The 17375-nt window shown below is 37.7% G+C and overlaps 1 protein-coding gene across 2 annotated transcripts in view; it reads right to left on the minus strand.

Annotated features, from left to right (window-relative positions):
- Positions 1-555: 555 nt before the first annotated feature.
- The window catches only part of LOC134212090 (protein dissatisfaction-like), an 85926-nt gene continuing 69106 nt past the window's right edge, over positions 556-17375 (minus strand). The window contains exons 4-7 of one of the 2 annotated variants that reach the window (XM_062689611.1): positions 16071-16837; positions 15910-16008; positions 15604-15826; positions 556-2549 (exon numbers count right to left, since the gene is read on the minus strand). In XM_062689611.1, coding sequence (XP_062545595.1) covers positions 2245-2549; positions 15604-15826; positions 15910-16008; positions 16071-16837 — 1394 coding nt within the window. In that variant the 3' untranslated portion in view covers positions 556-2244. Of the gene's footprint in view, positions 2550-15603; positions 15827-15909; positions 16009-16070; positions 16868-17375 lie in introns of both variants that reach the window. The other variant, XM_062689610.1, reaches the window with a different exon arrangement.

Genomic DNA, 17375 nt, shown 5'->3' on the forward strand with positions numbered 1-17375 from the left:
GCAGTGTATGACATTATTTTTACCTGTTGTGCAACCTTCAGTTTTTTAATCTGCGATTGAATACAAATCATATGCCGGGGTGATAACATCTAAATATATTTGCTGTCGACCTATATATAAGATCTATATGATCATAATGATAAGAACTTGACAGGCTCTCGAGTACAACGAAATATTTGGAATGATAAAAATCCTTTCCTGTCACAGAATGCTTATCAATGGGCCATATGTAGTGTATTCTCAGAAATCCTTTGCTGGCCACAGGAAAAGGCTTGAAGGGCCGCATGCAGCCCGCGGTCCGCACTTTGGGGATCACGGTTATAGTTTGAAAACCGGCCCCTGATCCTCAACTAGCACATTCTCTCATTGATCGGCCTCCACCCGACAGCTTTCGCTAGTTCGTGTGTGTTGCCGCAGCTGTGGTAGATAGTATGAGTACTTCTAAACGTTTGTACCTATCAGAACTGTCATCATTGATTGCCATTGAAAAGAACAATATTATTCAAATCGTAACTTTTATTTATTAATCATTACAGTATAATTTACAGTGTGCATTGTTTTTGATTAGGTGCACAGATTGAAAATATTCTTACCATTAGGAGACTGTAATCATATAAATACATACAATTTACTACATTTTCAACAAATGTTAATACTAATTGGCAACATTGTCTCCATTATTAATTTATTATGGAATAGTTGTTGCTTATTTTATTAATGCGATACGAGTTTTATTACAATACTGTTCGGAAAAATGTTAATTCGCTTCGAGCTTGTATTATTACGACTAGGTACGAGTGTTAACATAATCCAGGGGTATATATTTTCATCACATTTTTTATGATTTTGAATAGAAAACTTAGCTGAATATCACCAAATCTGTCGATGTCCATTGAACTGTGAGATCAAATTGATTTTTTTTTTAATAAATTGTTTTCAATCGAAAATTGAGCCATTGGTGCTATATATTGATCAATCAATATTGAATCAAATATCAGATAAAATAATCATATAAATTTCATACATGTATCTTTATTATAATTCTAACACCTTTGATTGTTAGTACCCTGTGGGATTTATAACCTGGGAATAGGTTATAAGTTTCAAAGAATGACATAGCAATTAGCTGCGAAAGTTCATTATAACAAACATATGTCAATACTATTATGATGTCAGAGTGATAAATTTGCCCCCGGAAAATGGTTTCAATTTTTATATCGTCATGAGTGATATAACAATTTATCATGGGAAACATTCGATCGCTGGAAGGTATTGACTTTGGTACAAGAAGTTGTTATCCTACAATCATTTCATTTTTTGTAGCTAGAAGACGCAAGATTGGATTTGTTTAACAAATTGAAAAATAATATCAGCTGTCTGCAGCAACAAAAAAATCGCTACCCTAATAACGGTAAGTCTGACCAACGACGTAGGAAACGTTTATTTTTTTTCTGCGATGAAGCAACCACCATATGCACAGCTTCCATGTCTTCCGGACTTGATTTTAAGACTGTTGTAGGTAATGTAGGTTGGTGAAGGTGGTTCTGTTTTCCACCCACAAAGTTATCAACCGAAGAACGAGAAAATGGTTCATCGCTTTGCGAGGCAACACATCTCGTGTCTGCCAGATAAAACTCAAACACCCCGCAGCTGTATGGGAAAACACAATTTTTGGGTTTTGCTTCTCCCGTCGCTCTTTTGAGCATGCTGAACTTTTGTCTGTTATCTATTCTACCCAGCTTTATTCCAAGGGTGTTTTTCCATTGCATTCAAAAATGTTTCGAATGCCTGTGAACTATGCCTCTCAACAATGAATAGAAAATAGTAATAAAATGAAACAAATCGCGCATTGAACCCACATTAAAAATTTTGTAAGTGGGGGTGACAATGAAGCTAGAGAAGAGTGACTTATTTTCTTTCCGATTTGAACTATTAATCTACGTAAATTTGTAGTTTCCGTTATTCGCATAGTCAATAGTATTTCAGTTTTGATTCAATTTTAATTTTGTTATTCCGTATTTCGACAACGAGCAAGGTATTTTTTTACGGAACTAGTATTCTTTCAATACACACTTTCATCATATGTACACATGTACTTACATAAAATGTACAACTAGATTTGAAAAAAATAAAAAGATGATGAGTATTCTTGGGTTATTTTTCTAAGTTGTTTTTTACTAACTGTAGCGACTACGAAGACGGTGATGGGATATAATGTTTTTCTTGCACCTCCTAACCACCTGACTAGTGCTTCAATTGCGGTGTGCTGTTGTTAACTCCCGGTGTGCCAGCTTCAAGATCGGTGTACTTTTCCATTTGATACATATCGATTAGAAGTCGAGAGATGGGTACGGTACCTATGGTTTCTTTGAAAAAGAGCGTTTCGATGGTTACCGAGCGAATTGTGCGCAGCAGCGGGAGCAGCAGCAGAAGCCGCCCGAAACGGGTGGGTTGACGGGGATAGCGCACACGTACGTGATCCGAGAGGACACACTGGGCCTGGTCTTGCAGCATTTCAACTGGTTGAACGTCACACAGTTCCGAAGTTTCTGAGGAAAATAGAAAAAAGTACATGTTTTGATGTGTGATTATTGGTTTTCAGTAAGTAAAATTACAATAAAATTGTGAATTTGCTCAACTAATGTCAAAAGCTTGTAGGTGTTAACAATGTTTTGACGTAGAACTACGTCTGTCTTTTCTATATTGGGGTACACTTTACGATTGCAAAAAATCTAAAAACGTCACGAAAATATGATAGACTTTGATCGTTAATATGTCAGCCGTTTCTCGATGGATTTTCAATTTTCTTGGACCATTGGATCAAGGAAGAGTCAACGCTTCATACCCGATGTACACTGAAGTTGTTTTTTACGCGGTATTTTTTACACGAATCACTTTTTATGCAATTTTTTTCCACTCGAATTTTGGGATTTACGCGGTTAATTCATACATACTTTGGGATTTAGGCGGTTTTTTACGTTGTTTTAATTTCCGCGGCCCACATCCTCCGCGTAAGAACCGACTCCAGTGTGTTACAATATTTATGGATTATTTGCTATTTAAAACTTGCTAACAGTTTAGCAATCGGTTTCGGTGAATCAGTCAATCTCATAAGTGCATCGCAAGCTTCTTCTTCCATAGCACTACAATCCAACTGGAACTTGGCCTGCTTTTCAACTTAGTAATCTATTAGCATTTCTTCAGTTAAATACAGTTGAGTTATTATTTGAAAGCTTTCTATGTCCGCTATTGCATTAGTATTTGTCTTGTGTGGCAAATACAATGGATACTCTATGCCCAGGGATCTACCCGAAAACATCCTAGATCAGATCGAGAATCGATCTCGCCATCTCCGGATTCTCCGCCTTTGTTTTCAAGGTTCAACTGGATACCTCAAGCCAGCGTAGACGTCAAATTAAACTTACGGGGCTTTTAGCTTGTGCAGTTCGTTTTCTTTCAAAAGCTTGGGGGCGATTGATGACAGCTTCTCACTTACGTCTATTGATGCCAGTAGAAAAGCTCGAAGTGTTCTTCGCTGCTGCAGTGGATGCGTTCCGGAAAACTTTCTTCGGCTCGTTTTTGCTGATTACCAATGCTTCGAAACGAGATACAATTATCGAACGATTCTTACTCTCTAGCGAGTTTTTATCAATTAATAATTTGGATATGTGATCGCTTGAAAGTGTTGTTCATCATCGATTATTTGAAAAAAATATTGGTCTTAAAATTATATACATGACCAGGGTTCGAAATGCTCACTCAATCTCAGGAGCACAGGATAAACAACGAAAACAGATTCACCTTGGGCTTGAAAAGCTTGCTTTTGTCTCATCGAACAGAAAAGTCGGAAACCTGCACATTACATACAGCTACGTAGTTCAACGTCACCTTTGCGTATAACCCGATTGGGTTGCACCTTTGAGTTTTTTTATACAAAACTAATGTTCACTAGGGGGGCACGTGACGTGAGCAAAGTTTGAGATCATATAGGGTTCCGTGACACAACAAATTTAATATTTTCGCTGAATTTCAAATATACGCATACGCCAAAAAACTGAGTTTCTGCCAATTTTATTAATCTTCAAATGAAATATTCCTTTCAGTTTCTCCTTCGGAAATTTCTTCAAGAATTCATATTTCGTTCACTGATAGTGGTTTGAACAACTGCGGCAAAAAACTCAGCCAAGATTCAATTCCGTGTGTATTTAAAGGCCACTGGATGTGTCCATGGAAGATCCGAAACATCCGTAAGAAGGACAATTCGAAAATTTCATCGTAGAGCGGCGGGATTTTTTAGAATTATTTATTGTCGAATCTTGAGTACCGAATTGATGTTGTGACCACACAATTCAATTCAAAAATTTCATTGTAATTGATGTTGTGAATTGATTGTCTGAGTATGGAATTGATATTGTTACCCACACACGGACCATTGTAGCCATCGGGGGAACCCATGGAAGATCCGGAACATTCGCAAAATGGTCGATTCGAAAATTTCATTTTATTGGCACCGCAAGTAATTTTGTTAAGAATTTCTTAGATTTGATTGTCTTCATATTTGGTAATGGTAGGTTCTTCTTGCCCTAGGGCTTTCAGTAACCGCTGCAGCCAAAGTGCCTCCTGTGAAGCTTGCGAATGCGTGACAAACGCTTTCGCTTCGGCTTCTCCTGCACCAGCAGTCCAGCAATACACGCATATCTGTCCGGTGGCTTACCTCGACTGATCCTTTCAGACCTTCGGGTTGACAGGTCTCTTCTATTTTAGCTTCGTCTAATGGTTGGTAGGTATCCAGGAACTTGACATCGCGACTCACGACTATTTCTTTTATCCAGCTAACGAAACGTTTTAGATACATCACTGCATCCAACGAACTTGAGCTTTACTGCTATGATGCCCAGCTTTCCGCGCATTTCGTTAGGCACATGGCAGAATACATCCACTCCGAATCGTTGTAGATGCCCCAGCTTGGTTTTCTTATTAAACCATCGTTCATACGGTGTATCGGAGATTGAGCGAGAAGGCAGTCGATTTTGAAGGTAGTTGGCTGTAACCACCACTTTCCGCAGAATTGATGATCCATGTTGGCATCAATTAGCATTCAACGGGCTATTTCCATCAAGTACCGATTTTTGCGCTCGGCCACTCCGTTTTGCTGCGGAGTATGCGGCGCAGTGAACATGCACTTCTTGGGCCAGAACCGTGAGCTTCATGAGAGCAATCTCTATGGCCAAACCACCGATGCCAAACATGAACGCACTCGCCGGCACCATCCAGCACTACCATCTTACCAGTTCCGCGGCCTTTTGAATGCGTCTCCATGCCGTTGGCAACCCAAACCGCTTCCCGAACCGACTTGTTCAGGTGGTCAAAAAACTCGCATCGATTAGAGAAGTTGCACGTTGCTCCGGACATAAACGAGAACCTTCGTACGAACAAGCGTATGGTGATCCAAAGGTGGCGGCAGCACTGCGAAGAGCACCTGAATGGCGGTGTGGCAGACAACGAAGGCGGCATGGTAGCGAACATCGGAACACACGCGCAGGACATACGTTTTCCGGCTCCGAATCTCCAAGAAATCCAGGAGGAGATTGGCCGGCTGGGAAACAACAAAGCCCCTGAAGTTGACCAACTACCAGGAAAGCTATTTAATCACGGGGGTGAAGAACTAGATGGAAGATGGATGGTGTCGTGTGCCCAACCTACAAAAAGGGCGATAAACTGGATTGTAGCCACTACCGCGCAATCACCTTGCTGAAAGCCGCCTACAAGCTACTCTCCCAAATTTTATGCCGTCGACTAGCACCAATTGCAAGCTAGTTGATGGGGCGAACGCTCCACCACGGACCAGATGTTTTTTTTTTATATATCTTTATTAGCGAGGCTTTCAGCCCAAGGCTGGCTCGTCTCGTGACCAGATGTTTACCATTCGCCAAGTATTGCAGAAATGCCGCGAATACAACGTGCCAACACATCATCTATTTATCGACATCAAAGCCGCATACGATGCAATCGATCGGGACCAGCTATGGCAGCTAATGCACGAAAACGGATTCCCGGATAAAATGACACGATTGATCAGACTTTTGAAAGACGCACCCTTACTTCTAAAAGTAGCTCGCCGCAGCTTAACTTACTTGCTGTAGGTCTTGCGGCTTCCGCCCCTCTTCGCATGGTTGGTTTGCACGTTTTGTATGACCTTAGTTTCTCTGGGGATCGCCCGTCAATTTTTCACTCTGCGGGCACCTCCTCCGACTATTTTCTTCTCTACCGTTCATCGGTGCACGCGGGAGTGAGCTTGGTAGGCCCCTTTTAAATATTTGAAGGATCTATCTTACCTCCTTACCTTCACTTCCTGCACAATTTGGGGTTGGGGTTAGGGGACGTCATATTAGCAGCTTAACAGCAAGGGAAGTGAAGGCTTCAGTGCAGGAATATTGTTTTTCTATTTCGTACCGTGGTCTTCAGTTAACTTGGCGAGCGAAAACATACAATCCGGAGATGGCAAGTTCGAAGGCGGTCTAGAATGTTTTCGGTGGGAAACATTCTCGATTTCCTGGGCATAGTGAATCCATCGTACTTGCCATACAAAATAAATACTCAATTAATGGCGAGCATATAAAAGCTTTTAATTAAAAACTTAGAACACACACACATTCCCCTTTTTTTTCCTACTTACTGTAAGGATTGGGGCGGCGTCGTTATTGATCTATATTTGTAGGCTGCTAAAACGTGTACTTCGAGCAAAGGTGGTAAATTCCAACCTCTATTCACTTGGATCGTACTGCAATTTACACCAGTCCTGATCATGATCAATCAGGGTGTAGCAACTATTGACATATACAGTTAATCTAAGCTAAGCTAAGCATTAAAAGAATATTGTAAAAGCTCGTTAAAAAGTAATATTCTAATATAAAGAATATTAACAAATATAAAACATAAAAAAATGAAAGAATAAAAAAATTAATTGATTATAATCAATAGAAAACAGAAAATTAGAAAACAAAGAAATTGAAAAAATATAAAAGAAAAAATATAAAATCAGTATGATTCGAATCTATTGTGCTGTGAATGGCTGTGTTAGCATGAAGGCATGTCCTCATTATCAATCTTCATCTAATGGTCGAAGAAAGAGCTCCATGCATTTTAAAATTCTATGTATATTTTATATCAAATATTACAATATGTGAACTCGTTTTTTCAGAGCTGTCCAAGGATGGGTTGAGTTCTGTAACAACTCATGTTTGTCGAAGCATAGTGTTAACTGTTCCAAGCATTTCCGTGAGTCGGATTTTGTCAATCCTCAAAATAAATCTCAAGGGTATGTATACACATGTGTAGCATATTAGTTGTATCTGGAAAGTTTAAACGATGTTTTTAAGTCGCAATTTCTTATGCATAATTCGAAAATAGATATACCTACATGATGTACCTATTTCTTAAATTCGATGAAATTATTTCGATTTGTGTACCTTTGCTAAGCGCTGCTTCCCAAAAACATTCAGTTTCTGGTGTTTTGGTTTTTGGTATCTAATTCACTTAAAAATTAATTTCGTACACAATAAATAAAATAGCTCAAATAGTTAAATAGATCTTAAATAGTAAATTAGTCATGTTTTAGGAGACACAGTTTTTTTAATATTTCGTTTTCATTATGATATTAATTATATAAGTATTTATTGGTAGTATCTATTGGCACTTGAGCCAATAACCTTAACTGTTCTAGTCTCCATTCATTTGCACGTCCATCATTAGAGCCATGTGAGGAAGATGCTGTTTTAGACATCTCAATGGATCATGATGAAGATCTACTTCGTAGTGATCCAAATCCACAATCCGACGATGTTGGATACTGTATTGAAATAGGAGCATCTCAGGATGTCAATGTTCTATTGTCGAACACTCAGCGCCCAAACAACTCATTTGAAACAGATCATGATTATTGTTGTAAAGTAGATAATATAACTAAAATGATGGAACAGCTGATTCTAAAGGGAAAAGATAACGTTAAATTGAAGAACAAACTGAAAACTAAACAAAAGGAAGCATCTAAATTAAAGAAGAAAGTTTGTTCTTTGAAAGAAGAAGTTAAATCGTTAAAAAACCAATTGGTAACATGTTCGTCGCAGAGTCTATTATATAGAGTTACGCAAAGAGGATCTTCTTACACTTATTCTGAATAATGCTCTTGTTATTCTGCTGCCAACTTTCACTTTTGTTCAACCCTTCAAGTGACTTCACGGGAGCGGTCACTTCTAAAGCTTTTTAATTCGATAACCTAGTCACCCACAGAGTGCAAACACGTGAGTTTCTTGTTGCTACTTTATTGGGGAATGTATTGATGTTTTTTTGAAGCTGTTTCTAGATCAAATCTAATACATTTCAATTCATGCGTTTTAATTCGCCATAATAATCATTAGGCGATAACAATACTTCCGCCTCACCAACAAGCATTTGTTTACTTTGCTCGATAGGTAGACGGTTTGACAGTTCAAAAGGTAGATATGGCTTCACTCTTTGCGCAACTCTATGTATAATAGACTCTGGTTCGTCGCAATTAGTTGATCCAGTTTTATTGGAGCTCGAAAAAAATAGAAGAAGAAAGTAACGCGGATCAAGATTTTCCGACAAGATAAAAAACATGCCAATCATCTTACATTATTGTTCCGGCAAAGCATATAGACAAATGCGGAAATATTTTCCCTTCCGTTTATTGGAACCATCAAAAGATGGCTTTCAAGACTAGAAGTGAAGGAAGGTTTTTTAAGCGCTATCTTCAACCTCTTGAAAGTCAAAGCTGCTACGTTACCGCTGGATGGAAAGGTTGTAAATATTTTTTTTGGATGAAATGTCGATATCTCAGCGTCTAACTTATGGGGCAAATGCCAAAACAAATTATTTCACAGGGTTTCCTACGAAGGTTGGTATTTTCTCAGCAGCAAATATAGTTTAAGGACATCACATTCAATTTTTGTTTAAAACAAGGATGTTAACGATCATTCAGTAATTTGCGTTCGATCATTTAGTAGTCTGTCAATAACACATAACAGAAGCTGAATTTCAAAATATGTTGTATGGTGGACTTCTAGTGCGTAGGTTTTTCTACAACTTTGCCTTATGGTTCGTTATTAGAATTCAACTAATAACGGAGTTAGACCGCTAGTTGCAGTAACTTAAACTAAATTATTGTAATTTTGTTATCATTTAGTCTAAGTTACTGAAACTATAGCTATAACTCCGTTACTAGTGGAATTCAAACAACGAACAATTAGACAGAGCTGTAGAAAAACCTTCGCACTAGAAGTCCACCATACAACATATTTTGAAAATCAGCTTCTGGAATGTGTCATTGACAGACTACTAAATGATCGAACGCAAATTACTGAATGATCGTTAACATCCTTGGTTTAAAATAACATCATTCTAGATGCTAGCTTTGGTAAAATATTTTGAATAAATTAAAATAAAAACTTTGTAAAGCTGCCATAAGAATAAATTAAGCAAGTAAAATTTGTTTCATCTTAAAAATGAACGTATAAGAGTCCCATTTTTTTGTAATCATAGTAAATGGCATTTAATTATGCCTGTTATATTGAAAATTTTAAACACTGCACTTCTATCATTGTTCAAAGAAGTATTGGTTATGATATATCAACCACGGAGGCTCAGGGAGGAATAGTATGAACTCAAAATTCTTTGCGCTTGCATATATTTCATCTGTATAGAACCTAAGAAAATAAAAAATCTTCTTTCTCATAAGTCCTTACGTTACTGAGGTACGGTTCATGAGCAGAAAATGAGCATTAAGGATGTATGTTATCCAAATATTGCCTTAAAAAAATAATGATATGTTGAAAACTACTAATTACATTACACTATCTCTTTAAGGTTGGGAAACAGAAGATTGATATTGATAAACGTGCGAATTCAGCATTAACTTTCATGGTGAAATCAATGAAATCGGGTTTCAAGCAAGCAATCGGATATTTTTTCAACCACTCGTCAACCAACTCAAACCGTGTTCAAACAGTTGTTAAAGAGGCCGTCAAGTTAGTATCGGATACTGGTTTGATACCGAAACTAATTGTGTGTGATCAAACCTCGATCAACAGATCGATATTCAAATCGCTTAACATAACTACAAAAAAACATGGTTCATCTACAAGAAATCAAAATTTGTTTGTGCATTTGATGCGCCTCATTTAATTGAGTCAAGCAGGAACAACCTTCTGAGAAATAATTCTATATTCGATGGACAAGTCTGTAAATTCAAACATATAATAGAACTCTACAACGAAGATATTCAACAAATTCCTCGGTTAGTTCCGAAACTAACATACAACCAACTTGATGTTGGCTCCGTTTGCAGAGATGAGAGTAAATTTAGCAACACAAACACTAAGGGCCAATTTCTTCACCTTCGCTTAACTCTTGAGCGGTGCTTACCCATACGTTTAAACCTGGTTTAAGGCCTAAGCGGAGGTGAAGAAATCGGCCCTAAGTGAGTCCGTAAGTGCAGGTCTGCGGACGTACGTCGATACAGGGAGAGTCTCTGAAGAATGTTTAAATACAGCGAATTACTGCGCAAGTTTCGATAAATTGTTTGATTGCGCGAACTCCAGTACATTTAATGAAACTAAGGTATGCCTTAAATTATTATCAAATGTATTAAAATATTATAAGATAATAATGATTTTTCAAAGGAACTGAAGAGGCCCATTCAAGCTAAATCCCCGCATTGGATATTCCTGAAAAGCATGAAACAGAAGTTGAAAGAACTGCGGTTTATTCCTCAGACCTGCGAATCTTTGGAAATGGTATTTTCTAACCAAAAGGCTAACGATTGCTCGCTAATTAATATGTTCACTTTTGTTCAGGAAGGAGATCAACCCAATCTAGCCGCTCAGTCACGAAATCCATACTTCATTGAAGGATGGATTTTGTATATTTCTGCTATAGAACACTTGTGGAGAGAGCTCCACTGTAAATATGGCTTCTCGTTCCTACGAACCAGGAATCTGTCACAGGACTGCTTGGAACACTTTTTTTCCATAATTCGATGGAAAAACAGCAACAACAGCCATCCTGATGCCAGCAAATTTTCATCATCATTTAAATCAATAGTTCTAAATCAGCTTATTGCGCCAAAAAAGCTGGGAAGTGGTGAAGCAGACGTGTGCAAGTATTTTGTCAAATGTCCAGATATGGCGAAAATCTAGGTGATTTCAACTCCAACGAAACAACAAAAGCGATGTAAATCAAAAGTAAAACCCAATGATGAAAATTTAAGCCTAAATCAAGCGAACAGTATCTTCGGTAGTAGTCAAGGCTCAAGACCGGAGGTGTTTTTTGACAGCATTTTTTTTCTGCCGTAAAAAAAAAGTTTTTCGAGTTTTTTTTGTGATGCTTATACAAGTCCATCAAGACCAGTGTATGCTGAAAACGGCAGATATATTTGGCGCCAGATTTGGGTTTTACTGGACAATATTGTTGGCGAGTTCAATTCGACCGGCGAAGTACTTAATTAGACGGCACATGGAATGATTCGGTAAGCGAGATACCAGAGAAGACGCCCGATGGACATGCCGATAAACCAATAAACTACGTCATGGTTTGACAGGTCGCAGAGATAGGTAAGTCTTAACAGATTAGTTCCGACGAGAGAAGGTAAGTGCACACGAGTTCAACAACACCTTAGCCAAGAAACTGTGATGCAAGCCCTTATCGATCAATGACAAAGTATACCTCATGAAATGGCAGATATGCCGTATGACATCAATGGTGCTTGATTTTGTGATTTTGACGTTGGGGTTACTTGTTTGCCCTAGAAACGCGTCCCGGGATCACTGCGGATAAAAAATGTCGATGTCTAATTTCGAATAAGAGAATTTTTAGTAACGTTTTTTTAGTTATTGTAATTGTAATAATAATTTTTATTGGGAACGATAACCTGTTAGTTTACACTTATTATCGGGTCAAGGAAGTGTTGGATTAATTTTTAAGAATAATTTTGAGAGGCCTGAATTTAAAAAAATCACTATCATTAGCTCTAACATTGTGCCAAGATTTTGAACCTTATTCTGGAATACTAATCATTATTCTTATATTTTCACTTGTTTTATTTATTAGTTTATTTTCGGGATACTCATTCATTTATTACATTCTTTATGTTCCACGAACTCAAATAAATCATCATCTTCATTATATTCCTTTATGGGGAGGTGCATCGAATGAATACAATGACGTTTCAGCAGTGCGCTGTTTACTAAAAAATCATATTTTAGTCATATTTTTTCATTTTTACTATATGAAGATATTTTCTGCTTTGGTCAGTGTATTTTATATACTTCATTCCTTTCTTCCAGTTTGATGGTTCCATTAATATTTAGTAATTGAGTATTAATACTGTGAACTGTGCCGTGTGATGTAAAGTGTCTTGATGTTATATGTTTCAATTTGACCATAAAATTGATCTGTTTTAGAAAATAATGAGGAAAAGGAAAAATTAAAAAATTCATTATATTCATTATGTTGAATATTTTCTGTTGATTGTTTCTGTTGATGTTTTCACTACTATATATTTATTCTCTTTATTCAAAAATATTCATTGAATTCATTTTTGCTGTTTGTATTTAACACTAGCAGACCCGACGAACTTCAGATAAACGAAAATCGGCTTTCTTGATATTTTTTCTTCCGTTTCTTCATTTTCACTCCTCATTCACTTTTCGCGAAAATTAGTGGTAAGCCATTTCAATAAATTGTGTTTTGACGGGAAAATTTAAAAATAAACGCTTCAAGCACGGAACATATGGAGATGTTGTAAGTTAAAATATATTATATTTTATCGTCTTGAGTTTTTGCTTGTTTTTATCGTTTTGTTTTTTTCTTTGTCTCGTTCCAGAGAGCGAGTAATGGCGCTTAAACCTAGGCCTATATGTACACTGATGTTCATACGTATTCGTCATGTTTTCATAGTAATCTATCTGAATTTATGCGAATACTTTTGCCAATCAGTGTATAAGCCAGGGCACTAGACTAAAAACTTTGTCCCATCCCAAGACGTCGAGGTCCCATGGAGTGTACATTAATCTTCTTAGCAAAGTCACTCCCAACGATTCGTCAATCATCTTTCCTTGAATGTGAAACGGTTGGTACGGCTGTTCCCGTTTCTTCCTTTCGTAGATTCAAAACTCTTCGTTGATCATGTTATTTATTAATATATAATCTGTTTGCCAGGGTTCGCTTTATTATCTCCCAAATTCAAGCCTGCACGGTTGGCCGGGCCGTATTAATGCTTGTTTCATATTTATGATATGTTGCAAATATTAATGCAGACAAGAAAATGCTCAGAATACAACCGACATGTCCAGGATGCTTTTCAATACTGGCTGTGCATGTGCTAAGACAAGACAAGACAAATCAAGCGAGGACAAGCGAATCCATAACCAATGCCTTGACAGATCTTTCGCAGATGTAGGTCGTATAGAGCCTGAGCTGAAAATTCTTCTCAATAACAAAAAGTACGATAGTTCGTCGAGATTGAGCGCTCCAGGTCTAAAGTTATACAAGTTTTGAAAAAAAAATTGTTTATATTTTTGAAAACAATTTTGAAACTTTTTTAAAACAATCAAATTTCGCAGTGAAGAAAAAGCTTCTCGATGTATTGTTTTGGCCATATAGAATAGCCAAATCTAATACCCTTCTAATCAATGATATATTATGTATGTCTTGTGCCGAAATGGTCGCTAATAAGTATATTAACATGTTAACCAAAGCAAAACTTCAAATACTTAACACAAATATCCAGAAAGCAGATAGCAAAAAACGCATTGACAGGAAATCTAAAGTATCAGCAAAAAGACGCAAGCTAAATATAGATAAATAGGTTTATTGATTTTCATTTCAATTTTTTTTTCGTTTGTATAATCTTGAATTAATATTAGTTAAATTGTAGGATAATTACTTATTGTATTTAAGAGAAATTAAGAGAGAGGAATATAGAATTAATATTGTTAAATGTTGCTAGAAATAAATTATAATACATTGAATTCATCATATTTCAACGTTGAATTTTGCTTCACATGAGCTTTCCCCTTAATCGCATATGTTTTTTCTTTGTCTTTTCTAGTGCTGCTTCCAACACTGTATTTTTTTAAAATTATGAAACGCAAATTTAATTTTCTGGAGTGTAAGAAAATGTCATGACGTATTATCATTATTTCGACAAACACGTCAAAACTATAGATTTTCAACAGCATTCTCAACAGTAACATTACGAATACGTTAAACTTTTGTTGATATTACGGGATTTTCGGAGAAATTGTTAAGTTTCTGATCTTTTTGGTTGCTTTTTTGCTTCAAAATATGAATGTCTCTTTATAATTACAGTAATAAATTATTTTGATATACGTTGAGATCCTCAACGTACGTGTCTTAGACAAATACTCAACTTTTCTGTGGAGGTATGATGATCTCTCAAACATAAAAAACATTTCAGTAGTCAGAAAAATATATTAGCTCTTTTAGTGGAATGTATTCAACCGTCTAAGACGAATTAAGTACTCTCCATTTAATTCCACCAGTTAATTTTCGTTATCTTTGCAGATACGTATTTCGACCACAACTGTGTGGTCGTCTTCGGTGTCTCGTACTTGACTCGACTTCAGTAGTACCGTACCACAAGTGAAACTATAATGAACAGCATCGAATAAAAACACGTTCATTGTGCGCTATCCTACATTTCTAATAAATAATTCTGAACTGATTATCTCCTTGAAATTCTTCCTAAAATTTAAACTTTGATCGATTTGTGAGCATTATTAGGTTGCTCTGACGTATGAACTGAATATAATATGATTGTTCACTTCGTTTGCATCATTCCAACGCCAATGTTTACTATGATCGATTTTGTAAAAATAATTCGACTTTCTGCCACTAGCCAGCGCTGACTTCAGTAAAGTCTGTTCGCCAATTGATAGTATATAGAAACGCGAAATGGAGTATCTTGTACTTAAATATCTTTGGTTATAGGGTGAAATGTCCTAACGTTGTGGTATGCCCCAATGTTGCGGTAGTGTTGAAATAGTTCAGTCTGTATATAATTGAATAAAAAATAATTGTGGATCCGCTAAAACTCTTTGAATCAACCACTAGAACACTTTTTTCTAAATTAATTTTGTTCTGACGCGGTTCCGACCTCGGCGATGACTAAAAAAGGTGTTAAAATTGATCCGGTTAAAAAATCCGTGCTATTTCGAGAATCCGTGTAAAAAATCCGTTTAAAAATAATCCGCGTAAAAAAGTCGATACTATGATTTAGTTATCTTTTCTGCAGTTACACGCATGATTGCAACAAAAAATGACACAGATTAAGCAGAAATCATCTTTTTTGTAAATATTAACATAGAAGAATGACATTATTAATGGAACAAATGTGTTTTTAGTCCTAACTTATTGAAAATTGGAATGTTGCTAACGGTGCACTGGATTACTCAATTACGATTTTATCAGCCCTTGTTTTGGTCAAACTTGTTTAGTACGACTGGGACTTTCGTATTTGAGCATCTTGCACGGCCGTTTTGGGATCAAATTCAACTCACTCACCTGGAGAAAACAAAATAACGGCCTTCATACACCCCAATTCGCTCAGGTCCGGTGAAATCTGCCGAAACCGACACAGTATCTCCTGCATCGTTTTCATTTCCATCTGGGTGGCCGGATCCTGTGGCAATCGATCGCGCACCTGTTGACTCTCGAGCAGGGCACTGAGGTCCCAGGGAACACTCCATTGTGCGAAATTCAGCAGGAATAGCTCCTTCCACGATTCCTACGGGGTTGGGATGAAAGAGAAAGAAATGCACAGGAGTCAACACAACTTCATTAGTCATCGATTCGAGCCAGTTCACATACCTGTAGTAAAAGATGCTGGTCACTCTTGGAGAGCGTTTGGAAGGGAATCAGACAGCGTACCCACCGAACGGACATGAATAGCAGCCTGGCAGTGGTTTCCTATAATTGAAATGCTGATGGTAACATCTTTTCGATTGTGGGTATTAGGATGTATAAAATACCTGTAGAATCTCCCAAGTAGGCAATCGTACTCCAGGGCTGTCGGCAGGAAGGGGTGTGGGATGAGGAATTAGTGGCGGGGGTGGTGGAGGATGTTGGGCAGCCGTTCCGCCATTTTCGGGTGAATTAAATCCAGAAAACATAAGATTGTTGTTATGCATTTGATACTGGATGAATTCCTGACATTTATCGGAGCTCATGATAATATCTAGAACACCGGTTTGGGACAATGGTGAGGGAAGACTTAGATTGCTAGCGTTAATTGGGGTAGGACTAAGAACGCTGGATCCACAGTCTACGGTCGAAGGCTGTGGACTTGTCAAGCTTTCCGATGGGGAGTCTACACTTATGGAGCTTTTGGAATTCGTTGGTGAGGGAGGGAGTTGCTCTAAGGGTTTGTAGAAGCGATGACTTGATGGGGAGAAATCGAACGAGGACATTTTGGTTTGCTCCAGTTTAACAGATGGTAGTAACGTCGGAGGCAATTGGCCATTATTCGCGGGAGAAAAATCGAATTTATTATGTTCTAATTTCACTGGTGGCAGGAGTGAAGGAGGCATATGATGTCCCAATGGGGCAAATGATAAAGGTTGGGGATGATGGAGGATTGAGTTCTGTTGCATAGCTGTGTGATGGAGATTGGCAAAATGAGGGACATGGCCGTAGGAAGATGTGTTCACGAATGGTCCTCCTAGATGGTGCGGATGAGCTCCGTTTGGCTGGAGGTGCTGCAATTTGGGTTTCCGTGGTCCGCGTTCGTGTTGGACAGCTGCAATGGAAAAGAATCGCAAAAAAGGCACTGTAACCAGAGCAATGAAAAATTAATTACACTCGCATCACGAAACGGCAGAATTAGGGGAGTGAATGAGAGAAATCTACCCAGAAGCTATCGTTCGATAAATCCGCAACTATATCTCGAACAAATAGTGAGCGGTGAAATTTAAATTGAACTTTTCCGCAGAAATAAAAGTTGAAAAAAGGATCCCGTGGGCAAGAAGCGATGCATTATCGAACGCGTCTGTCCCGCCGTCAGCTGGTGGAGAAAATTTCAATCTGTTTTATTGGCAAGGGTTGATGAGGAAATCAATTAAAGGAGCACGAAAATGATGTCTGCATATTGGCTACGCCTTCAGCAATACGAAATGGGGTCTGTCACTGGAAAGAGATTAACATCCATCGAAACGGGGGTTCTTTAATTGAGATGTGTGAAACTTTGCAGCTTTTGGCTCATCACGTGTATAGAGTAGCTACACAGATAGAAAAAGTTGTTGAAATTTACACGAAAGTAATGCACATAAAGGGAATGC

Source organism: Armigeres subalbatus, chromosome 2 (assembly GCF_024139115.2).
Source record: "Armigeres subalbatus isolate Guangzhou_Male chromosome 2, GZ_Asu_2, whole genome shotgun sequence".
NCBI lineage: Eukaryota > Metazoa > Arthropoda > Insecta > Diptera > Culicidae > Armigeres > Armigeres subalbatus.